This window comes from Chlorocebus sabaeus, chromosome 11 (genome assembly GCF_047675955.1).
Source record: "Chlorocebus sabaeus isolate Y175 chromosome 11, mChlSab1.0.hap1, whole genome shotgun sequence".
Lineage (NCBI taxonomy): Eukaryota > Metazoa > Chordata > Mammalia > Primates > Cercopithecidae > Chlorocebus > Chlorocebus sabaeus.
Window position 1 is genome coordinate 130,207,319 of NC_132914.1, and position 20,284 is coordinate 130,227,602.

Here is a 20,284-nt window from a genome sequence, read left to right on the forward strand (position 1 = left end):
CAAGTTTCTTTCTTAGTGTTTCCATCTCTAAGGAGCAGTGCCATCTTGCCATTCAAGCTGTTGACTCCTCCCCTTCTGTGCTCCCACATCCAGTCCCTCAGCAAATCATCTTAGTTCTCTCCCATATGTTCCAAATTTCCTCAATTCCAGACATGTGTTAGGCCATTCTTTCATTGCTATAAAGAAACACCTGAGACTAGGTAATTTATAAGAAAAGAGGTTTAATTGGCTCAGAGTTCTGCAGGCTGTACGGGAAGCATGGCAGCATTTGCTTCTGGGGAGGTCTCAGGTAGCTCCGGTCATAGTGGAAGTCAAAGCAGGAGCAGGCACATCACATGGTGAAAGCAGGAGCAAGAAGGGGCGGGGAATGTGCCACATAATATCAAATGACCAGATCTCACAAGAACTCACTATCATGAAGACTGCACCAAGCCATGAGGGATCTGCTCCTGTGATCCAGATGCGAACACTTCCCACCAGGCCCCACCTCCAGCATGGGAGATTATAATTCAACATGGGACTTGGGCGGGAATAGGTATCCAAAGTATATCAAGAAGTGTAGTTCAGATTATCTCATTCTGGACTGCTGCAATAACTGTCTAAAGTGGTTCTCTGCCCTTTTCTTACTTTTTATAGAACAGTCAAACTGATCTTTTAAATGCAGAAGACTGAGATTTTCTGTAATTAAAAACCTTTAGGCTGGGCACAGTGGCTCATGCCTGTAATCCCAGCACTGTGGGAGGCAAAGGTGGGCAGATCACTTGAGCTCAGGAGTTTGAGACCAGCCTGGCCAACAAGGGAAACCCCATCTCTACTAAAAATACAAAAATTAGCTGGGTGTGGTGGCGAGTGCCTATAGTCCCAGCTACTCAGGAATCTGACATGGAGGATCACTTGAACCCAGAAGGTCTAGGCTGCAGTGAGCCAAGATTGCGCCACTGCACTCCAGCCTGGATGACAGAGCAAAGACCCTGTCTCCAAAAAAAAAAAAAAAATCTTAGAAATGTAAAGAACTTTTTGCCATGGTTTTGAATAATTTGGTTCTGCTTTCATTCATTCACTCAGTGGGTTTTAGCTATCCTGGCCTTTTTCTATTTCTTAAACTCTGTCAGTCAGGCTTCCTCCTCAGGAACTTTGTACTTGGTGCTGTGGCACAATCTCGGCTCACTGCAACCTCTGCTTCCCGGGTTCAAGTGATTCTCCTGCCTCAGCCTCCTTAGTAGCTGGGATTACGGGTGCCCGCCACCATGCCTGGCTAATCCAAGTGCCAGTTTTAAACCTCTATTTTAAAAACTATTTTTGATTGCTGGTAATTTGCTGCCAGTTTTCACGAGGGGCCTATTTTGGTCTGTTTTGATTCAGTTCCCTTGCCCCCATGCTTGGCCAGTATTTCTTTTGAACCAGTGTGGTAGACTTGTTACCAAAAGAGAAAGGTTGATTACATGACAGTCCTAATACTGTTTAATTCCATATCAGGTTTATGTTATAATTCAAAAAGTTATCTTTTGTTTGTTTTTTGTAGATGGGTGGGAAGAATGGTACCAGAACAATCAAGATGAGCTTGAAAGTATTGAAAGAAGCTATGCTTGTGGTGTGTTGGGAAGACTTAATCTGAGCAAAACCCATGATTCTTCAAGACAGAGACTCTATAACACACATGGGAAAAGTTTGACACAAAACTCAGCTTCAAGCAGAAGTTATTTGAGAAGGAATCCTGATAAGTTTCCTGGTTATGAAGAACCATATTTTCTTAAGCATCAGAGAACTCATAGCATAGAAAAAAATTGTGTGTGTAGTGAATGTGGGAAAGCTTTTCGTTGTAAGTCACAGCTCATTGTACATCTCAGAATTCATACAGGAGAGCGGCCTTATGAATGCAGTAAATGTGAAAGAGCCTTCAGTGCCAAGTCAAACCTTAATGCTCATCAGAGAGTTCATACAGGAGAAAAACCCTACTCATGTAGTGAGTGCGAGAAGGTCTTCTCTTTCAGGTCACAGCTCATTGTCCATCAGGAAATTCACACAGGAGGGAAACCCTATGGCTGCAGTGAATGTGGGAAAGCCTATAGTTGGAAATCACAGCTGCTTTTACACCAGAGAAGTCACACAGGAGTGAAACCCTATGAATGCAGTGAATGTGGGAAAGCCTTTAGTTTGAAGTCTCCATTCGTTGTACACCAGAGAACGCATACAGGAGTGAAACCACATAAATGCAGTGAATGTGGGAAAGCCTTTAGGAGTAAGTCCTATCTCCTTGTTCACGTCCGAATGCATACAGGAGAAAAACCCTATCAATGCAGTGATTGTGGGAAAGCCTTCAATATGAAGACACAACTCATCGTACATCAGGGAGTTCACACAGGAAATAATCCTTACCAATGCGGTGAATGTGGGAAAGCCTTTGGTAGGAAGGAACAGCTCACTGCACATCTGAGAGCTCATGCGGGAGAGAAGCCCTATGGATGCAGTGAATGTGGGAAGGCTTTCAGTAGCAAGTCATACCTTGTTATCCATAGGAGAACACACACCGGAGAGAGACCCTATGAATGTAGTTTGTGTGAGAGAGCCTTTTGTGGAAAATCACAGCTGATTATACATCAGAGAACTCATTCAACGGAGAAGCCCTATGAATGCAATGAATGTGAAAAAGCCTACCCTAGGAAGGCATCACTTCAAATACACCAGAAAACTCATTCAGGAGAGAAACCTTTTAAATGCAGTGAATGTGGAAAAGCCTTCACTCAGAAGTCATCTCTCAGTGAACATCAGAGAGTTCACACTGGAGAGAAACCGTGGAAGTGCTCTGAATGTGGGAAATCCTTCTGTTGGAATTCAGGGCTTCGTATACATCGGAAGACTCATAAATGAGAAATCGGAATGATGCAATGTGAGAAACTGATGTTCAGGAGACTTCGGATAATGTAGACGGGATTTACAAGCAGGAGGCCCTAAAACTACACTCATGTCAAAAATCAGAGAGGAGAGAGACCAACCATATTTGGGATGAGTGTAAAAGCTTTCAGAAATAAGTTGCAAATCTTTGTAGATGAAAATAGTGGAAGGAATGCGGAGCAATAAGTGTATCAGATGTTGTAGTATCATCATGAAGATTCAGAGAATTTACACGAGGAACACCTTATAAGTTCAATAAATTAAGGAAGCATTTCCCATGGAAAGTCACATTCCAGATTTGAAGCTGTGTTTTTGTAAAATAAAATCTCGGTTATGAACAGTTGACTTTTCATGGTGGAGTATAAAGTTGTTTTTTACAAAATATGTAAATAAAGTAATGTTCAGGAAAAACACAGGGAACAGATTCTTAAAGTTAAGGGATATTTCATATGACTTCCCTGAGTTAACACTGAAAAGTATTTCTAAAATTTTTAGTATTTTATATTTTAATGTAACTTGTTCTATCTAACTATATATATATATATATATATTTGATAGTTTGTGGAATAATGTCCCCCAGTATTTTCCATATTAAATGCTAATTGTCTTTTCTTTTTCATAAGCAGATCTGGTGTTTATTACAGGGCTGCCGCTTGAGAGAACTCATTGTAATGAACGTTTATTATATTTTGCAGTTCCGTGCCTGTTGTCCATTGATTGACATGAGCACCCTTGTTTTCTCTGGAGAAATACCTCCCCTCTCTGGGGTGCTTCCTGTGGTAGTGTCTTTCAGGTATCCGTTCCACTAGCTACAGGTGAGCATTTTACCCATTGTTGGATAATGGTAATCTCTTTTTCAGAATTTTGAGTCTGTAATTCATTCACACGTGAACCAGAAAATGTGGGAACTCGTTCAATCTTGTCCCAGAATTCTGTTGAGAACATCCATTCATTCTGGCTAACTGATTACAAGAATAACTGTGGATACTATCCCTTTAGAACCTGCTTCTCTGGTCTTCTGTTGTTTCCTCACTTCTCAATAAAAGTATCTTTTACTTTTTGTTGTTTGGGTTTTTGGTTTTTTTTCTTAAGAAGAATGACTTTCTATTTCTTTTTTATTTTTTTGAGACTAAGTTTTGCTCTTGTCCCCCAGGCTGGAGTGCAATGGCGTGATCTCAGCTCACTGCAACCTCCGCCTCCCAGGTTCAAGCAATTCCCTTGCCTCATCCTCCCGAGTAGCCGGGATTACAGCTGCCTGCCGCCATGCCTGGCTAATTTTTGTATTTTTAGTAGAGACGGGGTTTCACCATGTTGGCCAGGCTGGTCTTGAACTCCTGACCTCAGGTGATCCGCCCACTTCAGCCTCCCAAAGTCTTGGGATTACAGGTGTGAGCCACCATGCCCGGCCAGCTTTCTATTTCTTGTAACCTAAAGGCTTTAACTGATGAGTTGTTGCCTTGGTAGCATGTAGTTGACAAAGTGGGGTACATGATTTAGGTTTGTCTGTTTTTCCTGAGACAAGAAAATCTCATTCTTGTTTATATTTGAAGATAGCAACTTTTAGCCCATCATGTGAACTAGTGTTATTGTTTCTGTACACCTGAAATGTTGTCCCTGACGCTGAAATTTTGGAAACTCCGAAGAACTATAGCCTTTTAAAAATTTTAAATTTATGAGAAAATCTGAGATGGGACGGAGATGGCTGATTTTGATCGTGCTAGATCTTAGATCATAAGAATGCCAGGCCTGAAGCCCTGAAATCTCATCTCAGGTTGGAGTGTCAGACTTAGCAATTTTGACATTGCTGTAAAAGTTTCTCACAGCTGTAGGAGTGAGATGGTGGGAATCAAATAGTATATTTGGCTTGGTGAATTAAAGTCAGTTCACCTCAGATGTTTACTAAATCCCTTAATGTAAACATGCATTGAAAAAGTTATCCATATTCTCCTCTTCCCCCTCGCCAAAAAAAAGTTATCCCTTGATAATTTGAATAGGAATATCTGGGAAGAACCTGAGGACTCGGCCTAGCAAACTCTTCTGATGTACTTTGCACTGCAGGTGCTTCATTTAAGGATATAGACTAGATGTTGGCAATATATAAAATTCAAACTTGAGTGTCCATAAATAACTGTTGTTAGAACATGGCTAAATATATTTGTGTATTATTTGACTGCTTTTGCACAGCAATGGCACAGTTGAGTAGCTGAGGTATAAAACACCTGCCACCTCCTGATATAAATAGAACCCCTTCCCTTTTCTGGGAAAATGTGGAATTTGCCTTGCAGGAGGAAACTTATTCTACCAATTCCCCATGGCTTATTTTTACCAGTTTGGTGACAAGAACCTACACTGAACATGCCCTGGGATGGGATTGCTCATTGAGGGAAATAGGTAGAATTCATACATAGAGCATTGCAGGAATGAGTGATACATCCAAACTTCTCGACATGACAAAACCCAAGGCAACGTGGCAAAACCCTGTCTACAAAAGGTTTTAAAAGCTGGGCACAGTGGCGCACACCTGCAATCCCGGCTCCTCAGGAGGTGGAGGCAGGAGGATTGCTTGAGGTTAAGGATGCAGTGAGCTGCACTGCACTCCAGTCTGGGCAACAGTGAGACCCTGTCTCAGAAAAAAAGTCGGGGGAGCGGGTAAATACTGTGAAATCCTTTGAGGGTGTTCAGTGAAGGGCAGTTACTTGCAGCATATACTTGGTGCGCTGACACCCAGCAGTGATGATGGTTTTTTGTTTTTTGGTTTTTTTTTTTTTTTGAGACGGAGTCTCACTCAGTCGCCCAGGCTGGAATGAATGGCATCATCTTGGCTCACTGCAAGCTCCGCCTCCTGGGTTCAAGTGATTCTCCTGCCTCAGCCTCTCGAGTAACTGGGATTACAAGGCTCATGCCACCACGCCCGGCTAATTTTTGTATTTTTAGTAGAGATGGGGTTTTACCATGTTGGCCAGGCTGGTCTTGAATTCCTGACCTCAGGTGATCCACCTGTCTTGGCCTCCCAAAGTTCTGGAATTACAGGCGTGAGCCACCACACCTGTCCATGATGATGGTTTTAAAAGTTAGCTGCAGCAGCTAGGGCAAGACCAGATCCAACACTGGCTCATGGCAAGGGGAAGAACAAATGTCAGGAACTTTGCCATAATCTAGAAGAAAGAATGGTAATGCTTTGTGACATGCTGGGATTGAATCCATTATGTGTTCCTAAGACCCTAAGCCTTTTCCCTCCACCAAGACCCAATACAAATGTGTTATTGAAAGTAGTAGCTGCTGGCTGGGCGTGGTGACTCACGCCTGTAATCCCAGCACTTTGGGAGGCCAAGGCGGGTGGGTCACGAGGTCAGGAGATTGAGACCATCCTGGCTAGTACGGTGAAACCCTGTCTCTACTAAAAATACAAAAAATTAGCCAGGTGTGGTGGTGGGCACCTGTAGTGCCAGCTACTAGGGAGGCTGAGGCGGGAGAATGGTGTGAACCCGGGAGGTGGAGCTTGCAGTGAGCTGAGATCGCGCCACTCACTCCAGCCTGGGTGACAGAGCGAGACTCCGTCTCAAAAAGAAGAAAGTAGTAGCTGCTGTCCCTAGGCCGGGAATGTGGGTGAGAGCATCTGTTAATCAAATCCATCATCTCTTGGAGGATACTGTTCTTTCAGAAGACTGGTAATGGCCCTTAACAACTAAACTAGGTTGGTTTGATTAGTGTAGGGTGGTAGGGTGGGCATGGTAATGAGGTCTCCAGTTGATTGTTAATTGTGAACTCTAAGAATGGAATTCAACCCATTTAAGGATTTGTCTGTAAAATCGAAGCATCTGATGTAACAGGCAATGTGAGTGCCATGGCCCCCAGCCCAACTTGCATACTTGCTTCAAAGAGCCCATGTTCCTTGAATTAGCCATAGACCATATACTGTTGAAGAAAGAATATAATGTGAACCTATTTCCTGTCATTTTTAGGGTGCTATACTCATAACCCAAGTAGCTTCAGAGGCTGTTGAATACTAGCTCCGACCTCACATATCAGATCATAATACTGTGATCTGATGAGCCAAGTCGGAGTTCTGATCCAAGGAATGTGGACCATTGAATCTTCTCCAGTGGTTGTTTCCCAGGACATCATAGTCCGGTGCTGCTCTGGTAGGCAGTTTGTGCCCATGTAACTCACCACACAAATACAACAATTCCTTCACAAGTCTGTACTCTCACAAGGCGAAGAGCCCACTCTGCCTCTGATGCCATGACCATGTCACGTGCCTGTTTATAGTTGATAAATTCATAGAGACTGCTACTAGCTTGCAGACCAGACCACATTCTAACAGTGTGTGCGAGATTTCAACTTTAAGACTTGTGGACTGCAAATTCTGCATTAAAGGCAGAGCATCAGTGGACAGCACCCATAGCAAAAGGACAAAGTAGGGAAAGTCTGCCCACCCACAGAAGGGAGGGATGCGGAAGCTTGTACTGGGGACTGCGTGCGAAGTGTTTTTTGTGTTTGCAACATGCTCAGTTTTAAGGTCCCAAATCCCATCTGCAAGTTCAGCAACATTCAAACTATCAAATTCACGTAAAAACTAGTTCTGCGCTTGGGATAATTTGGTGCTGGCGTGGCAAAGCCAAACGGTATCAGGGTGAACACTTCCGCTTGCCTGTACAGGACTCCCTCAGGGAAAGCTTCACTGAATAGTGGCTCAGAAAAGCAGAGGAGTGGACAGTTACTAACCGTGTTCTGTAGTAATCATTGGCTACCAGAGTATCTTTGCCTTGGTAAGAAATCCACATTTATTTGGTATCAAGGTAGTACTGTCCACAGGGAGGGTGGAAACCTCATTTCCCTCTGCTGCTAATTAGTTTAGGAGTCATGTCTCTGAGGTCCTGCCAATAACATATGACGAAAGTCTGCCGGTTATTTTCCGGGAGTGGTATTCCTTGATCGCATGCAAACTCGCTTTCCCATTTGTTTTATATTGGTGTGTGATGATGTGATTGGTTTGTGATCAAAATGCGAAACATCTCACTAGGAATAGCAATAGAGGTGGCAAAATCCTGGCTTTTTCAAAATAATTGAATTGCGATCCAACCCTGGAACTACTTTCTTCCAAATTTAGTATTAAAAAAAGTCCTTAGTCTTTTTCGAGGGAGAGTCTCGCTGTGTCACCCAGGCTGGAATGCAGTGGCACGATCATAGCTCCCTGCATCCTCTGCCTCCCAGGCTTGAGCGATTCTCATGCCTCACCCTTCTGAGTAGCTGGGACTACAGGTGTGCGTCACTATACCCAGCTAAGTTTTGTTTTTTCAGTAGAGGTGGATTTTCACCATGTTGGCCAGGCTGTTCTCAAACTCCTGACCTTAAGTGATCTCCCCACCTCAGCCTGTTAAAGTGCTGGTATTACAGGCGTGAGCCTCCACCTGTAATATATAAGAATGCTTTTAAATGCAAGTAAAAGAACCTGTAACTTAAAGTGGTATAAGGACTAAGGACTTGCAAGTATTATTTGAAATACTGAAGGGCATTGTTGAAACCCAGAGGTTCCCCATTGCTGTGGGATAATTAACTGTTGTGGAATGCTGTCCTGTTCTCCTGGGGCCACTGCTTTTACATCATGTAAATAGTGTTTATGAAAATCACAGACACGTGTACTGTGTATGTGGCACAATCCTAGCTGTGGTATGTATCTGTATTTGCACTTGCTTGGGCCTCAATGATCAACTTGTGGCAAAAGAACAAGAAAGAAGAACTGAAATACTTAGAACCAATGATTGGCAAGTCAGTCGTTATGCCACTTTCAGTTGGGAGTTATTTTGCATTTAAAAGCATTCTTATATAAAAGTGGAATTAAGAAACAGAAGGATTTTAATTTTTCAGAAAATCAGAAAACATAGCAGTTTGAGTTGTTCATTACAGATAAGATAACAGAACCATAAAGAATAGGGCAACATTAGGAAACAACAGGTGTATTGGCAAGACAGTCCAGCCTTCCACGGAAAGGTGTAGCCAATGCAAACTGGGTAATACTTGAGTTCAGGATTCCTTTACCCTTCCTGTGATCACTAATGAAGGGTGACATCACTTTGGCTTTTGTGTCTATGTAGTATTTTTTAGATTTGCATTTGGTTGGCCAACCTCTGTTTTATTTGAAATACTGAAGGGCACTGCTGAAATCCAGAGGTTCCCCATTACTGTGGGATGACTGACTATTGTAGAATGCTGTCCTGTTCTCCTGGGGCCACTGCTTTTACATCATGTAAATGGTATTTATGAAAATCACGGCCAGGAGCGGTGGCTCACGCCTCTAATCCCAGCACCTTGAGAGGCTGAGGTGGGCAGATCACAAGGTCGGGAGTTCGAGACCAGCCTGGCCAATATGGTGAAATCCCATTTCAACTAAAAATACAAAAATTAGCCGGGCCTGGTGGCGGACGCCTGTAATCCCAGCTACTCGGGAGGCTGAGGCAGAAGAATCGCTTGAACCCGGGAGGCGGAGGTTTCAGTGAGCAGAAATCATGCCACTGCACTCCACCTTGGGTGACAGAGTAAGACTCCGCCTCAAAAAAAAGAAAAAAACAAAGCAAAGACACATGTACTGTGTATATGGCACAGTCCTGACTGTGGCACGTGTCTACATCTTCACTTGCATGGGCCTCAATTATCAACTTGTGGCAAAAGAATAAGAAAGAAGAACAAAAAAGATGCTTGCCTATAGTCCCAGCTACTTGGGAGGCTGAGGCAGGAGGATCGCTTCAGCCCAGGAGGTGGAGAACGCAGTGAGCCATGATTGTGTTCCAGCCTGGATGACAGGGCAAGACCTCGTCTCTGTAAAAAGTAAAAATAAAGACATAAACAAACTATATAATAACAGTAAAGAAGACAAATGTCAATGATGCCGAAAAGCCAAAAGCAGCCGAGAGGACAGTCTTGAGTAGAGGGCAGAGGAGTTCCCAAAGAGGAAAGCCCAGTCTGAGATCAGGCTGGAGGCCAAAAGGAACTCTTGACCTGAGACACTTGAATATATTACTTCTACTGGCAAATAGAAGTGCTTCAGGCAGACATTTATTTAGAAATTCATGCTGGATGTTTATTGATGGAATTTTTAACTCTTTAATAGAAGTCTGAACTAAGTATGCCATGTATTTTGGGGGTAAGTGTTGGGAGAAGGAAGTGACTTTTGGTTTTGTGAGTCTCTTGAAGATTTAAGGGTTATTGTGAAAAAGTGTAGGGGTAATTTTTTTTTTTTTTTTTTTTTTTTTTTGAGACAGAGTCTCACTCTGTCGCCCATGCTGGAGTACAGTGGCGTGATCTTGGCTCACTGCAACCTCCGCCTCTGGGGTTCAGGCAATTCTCCTGCCTCAGCCTCCTGAGTAGCTGAGATTACAGGCACGCGCCACCACGCCCGGCTAATTTTTGTATTTTTAGTAGAGATGGAGTTTCACCATTTTGGCCAGGCTGGTCATGTACTCCTGACCTCAGGTGATCCACCCGCCTCGGCCTCCCAGAGTGCTGGGATTACTGGCGTGAGCCACCGTACCTGGCCAGAGCAACCTTAATTTTTAAAAACAATGTAGCTGCCCTTTTTTTTTTTTTTTTTTTTTTTTTAGAGCATCACAGTAAAAGGAAAATAACAGCTCACTTTGGGGCCCAGGTATGAAATTTAAAATCAGCCCTACTCTGGCTGGGTGCAGTGGCTTTTCCCTATAATCCCAGCACTTTGGGAGGCAGGAGGATCACTTGAGCTCAAGAATTTGAGACCCGTCTGGACAACAAAGCAAGACCCTATCTCTAAAAAAAAAAAAAAATACCCAGGCATGGTGGCTTATGGCTGTGGTCCCAGCTACTCTGGAGACTGAGGTCAGAGGACTGCTTGAGCCCAGGAGGTTGAGGCTGCAGTCAGCCATATTTGTACCACTGCACTCCAGCCTGGGTGACAGAGGAAGACCTTGTCTCAGGAAAAAAAAAAAATTCTCTTTGTATTTGTAATATGTTATCAGATATCATCATTGGAGGTTGTAAGGATGGGAATATTAGTTGAAAGTCTGATATTTTATCATTGAGTTGCCCTTTTCCAATTTTACATGCTTAGGTTGATTTCTCAATAGCAGCAGTAAACATCAGAAGACAGTAAAAGAATGTCTTCAATGTGCTGAAAGAAAACATCTACCTAGAATAGAAGGGTTGTTCACAAACCACGGTGAAATAATGTCATTTTAAACAAAATATTTAATACTAAGAAAGTTGGAAACATAAGTCAAAAAAATAAAAAGTCATGCTTGGCCAAATCTAAACAGACTTAAAAATTGTAAGATGTAATTTGGTGGTACAAAAATATGGAAATAAACCCCAGAAAATAATAGTATGTAACATTGGAAGAAGTCTATTTAATAATTTTTAGGAGAGTAGAGATTCTGATTATCCCACATGACAGGGCATTAGACAAGGAGACCCACTTCACCATAGATAAGGTGCAGTGGTGGTCCCATAACCAAGGGATCTATTGGTCACGCCTTATGCTTACCTCACCACCTAGAAGCTGCTGGTGTGACAGAGCATCGGATGACCTGCTGAAGGTGAGTTGAAGTACCAGCTTAGTGACAGTACTTGACAAGCATAGGGCACCATCCTCCAAGATGCAGTCCTGGAATCCGACTCTTATCTGGTAGTGATTACTCAGTAGGCAGTACACACATGTCCAAGAGCCAAGGAGTGGGAACGGGATCTGCCCCACTTAACATCATTTCCAGTGATCAGTTTGGAGACTGAAGAGCAACAGTCTGAGGAATGACCCCAGCAGTAATTTGTTTCCACAGAAAAAGAGCACCAGTAAAGGGTAGTTATGTAATAATAAAAGATAGTACAAGTGCAGATTTTTTATTTTATTAATAACTGATTAACAGTTATTATAGATCAGGTGTGGTGGCACGCCTGTAATCTCAGCACTTTGGGAGGCTGAGGCAGGCGAAACACGAGGTCAGAAGATCGAGACCATCCTGGCCAACACGGTGAAACCTCGTCTCTGCCAAAAATACAAAAATTAACCGGGCGTGGTGGCAGGTACCTGTAGTCCCAGCTACTCAGGAGGCTGAGGCAGGAGAATGGTGCGAACCCGGGAGGCAGAGCTTGCAGTGAGCCGAGATCGCGCCACTGCACTCCAGCCTGGGCGACAGCGAGACTCTGTCTCAAAAAAAAAAAAAAAGCAATTATATAAAACAATATGCAATACTGTTTGGATTATAACATACAAAAGTGTAATGTGTCTACCAGTAACACCACAAAGGAGGAGGGTGGGAGAAAAGTCATGTTGGGGTAAGGAAATGGCTCTAGATGGCAAAGCCACAAGAATAAGCTGAGAGAACCAGAAATAGGAAATAAAGAGGCTACTGTAACAAAAGCTGTTAATATATACTTTCTCTTCGTTCTTCTATCAGCTTCTTTAAATAAAATATATAAAGCAATATTTATAACAATGTGTTGTTGCGTTTGTAACATGTATATAACAATACCAGCACAAAAGTGGGGGTGGGAGCTAGAGCTATATAGGAATAATGGGTTTATAAAAATCTTACTGGAATTAAGGTAGTATAAATCTGAAGTAGACTCTGATAAGTCAGTGTGTATTTAACACACCCTAGAACGAACACTAAGGAAATTACGCAAAAATATTATAAGGAATCATTAAAGAAATAAAATATTACATTAGAAAATATGCACTTAAGGGAAAGACAAAAGTGAAGGAGAAATAGATGAATAAAAATATGTGAGACATAAAATACAAAAGGGAAAGCAGCTTATGTAAATCTAACTCTATCAATAATAACTTTTTTTTAAAGAGGGTCTTGCTCTGTTGCCCAGGCTGGAGTGCAGTCGCATGATCACAGCTCACTGCAGCCTTGAACTCTTGGCTTTAAGCAATTCTCCCACCTCAGCTTCCATAGTAGGTGGGACTACAGGTGCATACCACCATGCCTGGCTATTTTATTTTATTTATAGAGATGGGGTCTCAAGCTCCAGGGCTCAAGCAATCCTCCCATTCTGGCCTCTCAAAGCACCAAGATTATAGGCATGAGCCAGCGCACCTGGCCAGTAATAACATTAAGTGTGAATGGATTAAACTGTCAAAAGACACAGATTGTCAAAGTGATGATAAAAAAAATCCAACTGTGTGTAGGAGACATAATGTACATACTCAAAGATACAATTGGATTAGAAGTAAAGGATTGAAAAAGGTATAAAATGCAAACAGCAACCATAGTAAATCTCCAGTGGCTTTCTAATATCCAACATAATAGAGTTTAAAACAAAAGTTTTACTAGAGATAAAGAGAAGTATTTTATAAAGATAAGTCATCAAGAAGATGTAACAATTGTAAATAGACAATTGGGATTACATCAAGGGAGGATGCTTCCATACTGCTGAAGAAACAACCAAATGAAGAGACAACCCACAGAGTGGGAGAAAATAGTTGCACACTATCCATTTGACAAGGGGTTAATTACTAGAATATACAAGGAGCTCAAACAACTCTATAGCAAAAACAAAGAAAAATAACAAAAAAATCCCCCAAACTCCAAATCCAATTTTAAAGTAGGCAAAAGATCTGAACAGACGTTTCTCAGAGAAGATATGCAGATGTCTAACAGGTATATGAAAAAATGCTCAGTATCACTATCAGAGAAATGCAGATTAAAACCACAATCAGGTATCATCCCTCTTCAGTTAAAATGGCTTGTATCAGAAAGACAGGAAAGAACAGATGCTGGTGAGGATGTGGAGGAAGGGCAGCCCTCGTACACTGTTGTGGGAGTGTAAATTAGTACAGCCACTGTGGAGAACAGTATGGAGGCTCCTCAGAAAAACTGAAAATAGAACTGTCATATGATCCAGCAACCCCACTACTGGGCAGATATCCAAAAGAGAGGAAATCAGTACGTCAAAGGGACACCTGCATTCCCGCGTTTCCTGCAGCACTATCCACAAGAGCCAAAAATAGGAAGTCAGGCCGGGCGCAGTGTCTCACGCCTGTAATCCCAGCACTTTGGAAGGCCGAGATGGGTGGATCACTTGAGGTCAGGAGTTCAAGACCAGCTTGGCCAGCATGGTGAAACCCTGTCTCTACTAAAAATACAAAAAGTACTGGGTATAGTGGCGGACACCTGTAGTCCCAGCTACTCAGGAGGCTGAGGCAGGAGAATCACTTGAACCTGGGAGGCGGAGGTTGCAGTGAGTTGAGATTGCATCACAGCAGTCAAGCCTGGGCAACAGAGTGAAGCTCCGTCTCAAAAAAAAAAAAAAAGAAAAGAAAAGAAATCAACATAAGAGCGCATCAACAGATGAATAAAGAAAATGTGATATATATAAATACAGTCAATATGACCAGTCATAAAAAATAATAAAATCCTATCATTTGCACCAACTGGGATGGAACTGAAAGCCATTATATTAAGTGAAATAAGCCAAGCACAGAAAGACAAATATTGCATGTTGTCACTCTTATTTGGAAGCTAAAAAAGTGGACCTCATGAAGATAAGGGTTACCAGAAGCTGGGAAGAGAGGGAGGGATGAAAGGGAAAAATATGAATGTATTTATTATTGCTGAACTGTACACTTAAAAATGGTAATGATATATATTTACATTTTATTTATATATTTATATTTTGCCTCAATAAAAAAGGCAAAAAAGATATAGCAATTGTAAACATATGTACCTAATAACAGAGCACCAAAATACATCAAGCAAAATCTGACAGAAATGAAGAGAGAAATGGACAACTCAACAATACTAGTTGGAGACTTAGTATCTCAGTATAATAACAATTGTATAAATTGTGTAGGAGTGTTGTAATAACCACAAACTGGATGGCTTAAACAACACAGATATATTATCTTACTGTTCTGGAGGCTGCATGTTTGAAATCAAGGCATTGACAGGTTTGGTTCCTTCTGAGGGCTCTGAGGGAAGGATCTGTTCCAGGCTCCTCTCGGCTTGTATCTGGCTGTCTTCTCACTATGTCTCATCACATAATCTCCCCTCTATATGTGCATGTCTCTGTCCAAACTTCCCCTTTTTATAGGGACATCAGTCATAATGACTCTGAAGTCCTCATTTTAACATTATTACCTCTGTAAAGACACTCCAAATAAGGCGTCACTCTGAGGTATGGAAATTAGGACCCCAACATATCTCTTTGAGTTGGGGGGGGGGGGACACTGTTTCACCACTGAAGTGTTTAGGGATGTCGAGAAATTATACCTCCAACCCATGCTCATACATTTCTTTTTTTTTTTTTTTTTTTTTTGAGACAGAGTCTCACTCTCACTGAGACTGAAGTGCAGTGGCGCCCTGTTGGCTCACTGCAACCTCTGCCTCCCGGGTTCAAGTGATTCTCCTGCCTCAGCCTCCTGAGTAGCTGGGATTACAGGCACCCACCACCACGCCCGGCTAGTTTTTATATTTTTAGTAGAGATGGGTTTTCACCATGTTGACCAGGCTGGTCTTGAACTCCTGACCTCAGGTGATCCACCTGCCTCGGCCTCCCAGAGTGCTGGGATTATAGATGTGAGCCACTGTGCCCTGCCAATGCTCATACATTTCAAGAAAAACATTTATTTGGCTGGCGCGGTGGCTCACGTCTGTAATCCCAGCATTTTGGGAGGCTGAGGCGAGCGGATCACCTGCAGTTGGGAGTTTGAGACCAGGCTGGCCAACATGGTGAAACCCCCATCTCTACTAAAAATACAAAAATTACCCGGGCGTGGTGGCGGTCACCTGTAATCCCAGATACTTGGGAGGCTGAGGCAGGAGAATGGGGTGAACCCGGGAGCCAGAGGTTGCAGTGAGCCGGGATCACACCACTGCACTCCAGCCTGGGTGACAGAGTGAAACTCTGTCTAAAAAAAAAAAAGAAAGAAAAATGTGTGTTTATAGAGAAAGCTAACATGGTAAAAATTTGAGGAATTTTGGTAAAGAATATTTACAAATTCATTATCATTGTGTAAATTCTGTATTACTCTTTAAACTTTCATGTTGTATGGAGTCATTTCTAAATTTTAAAAAATTTTAGGAGGATACTAAGGATAACTATAAGCCAATCAATATAAAAGCAACAAAATTTTCAATTTTCTAGAATATTGCACATTATCAAAACTGACCAAGCAGAGAAAGCAAGACTGAGTAAAATCAACAATAAATAAGAAAATTGGAGTATCAAAAGCTTCCCTCAGTGAAATATAGCAAGCCCAGATGAATGTCCAATAAAATGTTCACAAACATTGAGGACTTGATTATCATTAGGTTATGTAAGCGGTGTTAGAAATTTTTTAAAATATTGATTACTTCGGCCGGGCGCGGGGGCTCACACCTGTAATCCCAGCACTTTGGGAGGCCGAGGCGGGCGGATCACGAGGTCAGGAGATTGAGACCATCCTGGCTAACACAGTGAAACCCCATCTCTACTAAAAATACAAAAAATTAGCTGGGCGTGGTGGTGGGCGCCCGTAGTCCCAGCTACTCGAGAAGCTGAGGCAGGGAAATGGCGTGAACCCAGGAGGCAGAGCTTGCAGTGAGCCGAGATTGCCCCATTGCACTCCAGCGTGGGCGACAGAGTGAGCCTCCGTCTCAAAAAAGAAAAAAAAAAAAAAAAAAAAAAAATTTTTACATATAATATGTAATATATATAAATTTACGTATTTCGTATAATATATATATAAATTTGGAAGATATATATATATGTCTCTTCCAAATTCACCTAGAAATTCTTTTACAACCTTTACACCAAATCAGGATAGAGACAGTAGAAGAAAGAAATACAGGTCAATCTAATACATGGAAATTTTCTGAGTAAGTGAAATCCAGGTCTCTTTCGCCATACATTTGATATAAGGTTGACTAGGAAATTACAATCATCAACCATGTTTTACATATGTGGCAGATTTTGTTTTCTGAGGTGGGCTATGACAGTAGCTGCCATCTCGTCTCCTCTCCTACAGTGTGATCTTGCCACTCCTCCCACTGATAGTCTTGCCCCATCCTTTGAGTTTTGTTGGCTTGTGACTCACTTGTAGCCAAGAGAGTGTGGAGGAAGTGATCATGTAAGACTTTGCAGGATATAAAAAGGAATATGGCTTCTGCCTTGATTTCAGAGATCCTTCATTTGCCATGTAAGCAGTCCTTGAAGCTGCAGTACTAGGAGGAAATCTCAAATAGTCCATATAGAGAAACCACACAGAGAGGCTCTGAGATGACATAAAAAGAAAGAGATGCTTGTCCAGCCCCTTATGCTCCCGTTCCATGCCTTTCCGGCTCCATGAGAGATCCTGACCCAGAAGTGCTCAGTCAAACCTCTCCTGAATCCCTGACAAACAGACACCATCAGAGATAATAACGTCTTTGTTGCCATTTGTGCTATAATGTTTTGAGGTGATGTTTTAGACCACAGTAGTGATTGGAATGTAGTGTTGGAAGTGGGGTGCTACTCACATGCATCACTGGCCTTGGCACTGGATTATGAGCAGAATCTGAAAGGCCCTTGAGTAAAATGTCAGTAAAACTCAGTGAGCTTTGGGGATGGTATTAGCAGAGTCTAAAAGTCATCAAGGAGGTTGCTGGTGAGGGCTTGAAGGAACACAAGGAAAGCATTATTGAAACATGGAGAAAATGAGACTTTTTTATGTAGTGACAGGACGTTTATCAACAGTGTCACTTAATGTAAACTGAAAATAGAAAGTGTACCTCATCACTTCAGTGATAGAGCTAAGTGTTTTCTAGACCCAGGGTTCAGGATGCTACCTGGTTTCTCATTGCTTATAATAAAATGAGAGAGGAAAGAGAACTAAAAAATGAACCATTCCATGGGGGAAATAAATGGACCAGAACAGTCTTTTCAGCTTGTAAAGCATTCTCAAAGTAAGAAAGCTCCTCAGGGAGAAGACACAATCCAAGACTGGCTATAGTACCCTTGTGTAAGATTCCAGAAATGTCTAATGTGGTATCTCCTGACCCCCTTCATTGAATAAACAAAAAGAGCTTCTAAGGACTCGAGGGAATGCTTCTGTGAACCCTCTCTCATAAGCAACAGAACTGCCAAGAATTTTAAAGGTGAGGTCCCACACAAGGCCCACAGAGAGCCCGTGGTAGAGAAAGTCTTATTAAGAGATTTTTGGGGTATGGCTTTTGTCTAATGGGATGGATTGTACACAGAGATAAAAATCCCACACGTTTTTAAAAACAGTGATGCTAGCTTGACAGATATGGACAAACTACAAAAAAGGTATTTGAACTCTCAACCTTTTTGCTCAGGAAGGAGGTTGAGAAGGATACTCAGTTGCAAACATGGTCACATTTTATGAGAAACCATGGATGACTCAAGACAGCAGAACTAAGATCCAGAGGGTAAAGCAAAGAGCCGTGGAGAAGTCCAAGAAAGCAGAACCAAACCCTAACCACCGAACTGGTAATGGGTGCCCAGTAGGATTTAAGAATTTCTATGGAACAGTGACTACTGTGTGCCTCCTCTTGTCCCCACTTTTTTTGTTTTGTTTTGTTTTGTTTGTTTTTTGAGACGGAGTCTTGCTCTGTCGCCCAGGCTGGAGTGCAGTGGCGGAATCTTGGCTCACTGCAAGCTCCGCCTCCCAGGTTCAGGCCATTCTTTTGCCTCAGCCTCTCGAGTAGCTGGGAGTACAGGTGCCCACCACCTCGCCCGGCTAATTTTTTGTGTTTTTAGTAGAGACGGGGTTTCACCGTGTTAGCCAGGATGGTCTTGATCTCCTGACCTCGTGATCCGCCTGCCTCGGCCTCCCAAAGTGCTGGGATTACAGGCGTGAGCCACCGCGCCCGGCCTTGTCCCCACTTTTGAATGGGAGTATTGATAGCAGTTTTTCTATGTCTGCCCCACTGTTATGTCCTGGGTGTATAAGATGAAAATAACTTGTCTCATATTTCACAGGCATTCAGATTGGGAGAAATAGCACCTCAGGAACTGCATCCTCAAGAGCCCCGTCTGCACCTGTAGCAGAGTCTGACGATGAGATCCTGGTCTTCAATCTGATATCATAGTGGGATGAGACGTTGGGATCTTGGCGGGGAGGTGGCTATACTTTGCCGGGGGGCGGGGGGGATGAGAACTGTTACGGCGAGAGGGCCGACCGTGGTAATTCCAAACATGGCAAAAACAGTATCTCTTACCGCACATTCTCTTCTACACTGTGACTGCCGTTTCTCCCATGAGAGTTGAGGTCGACGCCAGCTCCTTGAACCTGGGTTGACTTGTAATTTGCCTGTAGCCGAGAGAATGCAGCAGCAATAGGCCAGGTGCAGTGGCTCACACCTGTAATCCCAGAGCTTCAGGATGCCAAGGCGGGAAAATTGCTTGAGCCCAGGAGTTTGAGACCAGCCTGGGAAACACCATGAAACCCTGTTTCTATTTTAAAAAGCAAAAAAGAATGCAGCAGAGGTGAAGCTGTGTAACTTCCAGAGCTAGGTCGTAAAAGGTGATGCAGCTTCCACCTTGTCACTGGAATTCACACTCTTGCACCCCTTGGCAGCCAATGGCCCTGAGCTGCCCTGTGGTAAGAAAGCCCAAACTAGGTCTCACACAGACTACATCAAGAGTGAGGGATGCTTAAAGCACCCCCAGGCATTCCAGCCCCTTCTCTTCTAGATCTAGCCTTAGAAAAAGCTGCCTAGCTGAGCCTGTCTTGAATTCCTGACCCAGGAAACTCTTAGATATCATAAGTCACTTTTTTTTTTTTTTTTTTTTTTTTTGAGATGGAGTCTCACTCTGTTGCCCAGGCTGGAGTGCAGTGGCACGATTCTGGCTCACTGCAACCTCCTCCCAGGTTCAAGCAGTTCTCAGCCTCCTGAGTAGCTGGGATTACAGGTGCCTGCCACCATACTTGGCTAATTTTTGTACTTTTAGTAGACATGGGGTTTCACCATCTTGGGCAGGCTGGTTTTGAACTCCTGACTTCATGATCCACCTGCCTTGGCCTCCCAAAGTGCTGGGATTAGAGGCGTGAGCCACCGTGCCCGGCCAATAAGTCACTCTTTTTTTAGGTAATCAAGTTAAAATAATAAGTCACTAAATTTTGAGGTGTTCTGTTATGTAGAAGAGTGACTGGACCAAGCCACAAAAAGGACAACTTCATATAGTTCAACTTTTTTTTTTTTTTGGTACAGAGTCTCACTCTGTCACCCCAGCTGGAGTGCAGTGGCATAATTTCAGCTCACAGCAACCTCCGCCTTCAAGGTTCAAGTGATTATTGTGCCTCAGCCTCCCAAGTAGCTGAGATTACAGGCACCTGCCACCAGCCTGGCTAATTTTTGTATTTTTAGTAGAGACGGGGTTTCACTCTGTTGACCAGGCTGGTCTCGAACTCTTGATGTCAAGTGATTGCCCGCCT

The 20,284-nt window shown here is 42.8% G+C and overlaps 1 protein-coding gene across 6 annotated transcripts in view; it reads left to right on the top strand.

Annotated features, from left to right (window-relative positions):
* The window catches only part of ZNF26 (zinc finger protein 26), a 45,623-nt gene extending 31,410 nt beyond the window's left edge, over positions 1–14,213 (top strand). For all 6 annotated transcript variants that reach the window (XM_073021286.1, XM_037994712.2, XM_073021285.1 and 3 more), the window contains one exon: positions 1,523–14,213. In XM_073021286.1, the coding sequence (XP_072877387.1) occupies positions 1,523–2,868 (1,346 nt within the window). In that variant the 3' untranslated portion in view covers positions 2,869–14,213. The remainder of the gene's footprint in view (positions 1–1,522) is intronic.
* The last annotated feature ends 6,071 nt before the right edge of the window (positions 14,214–20,284 follow it).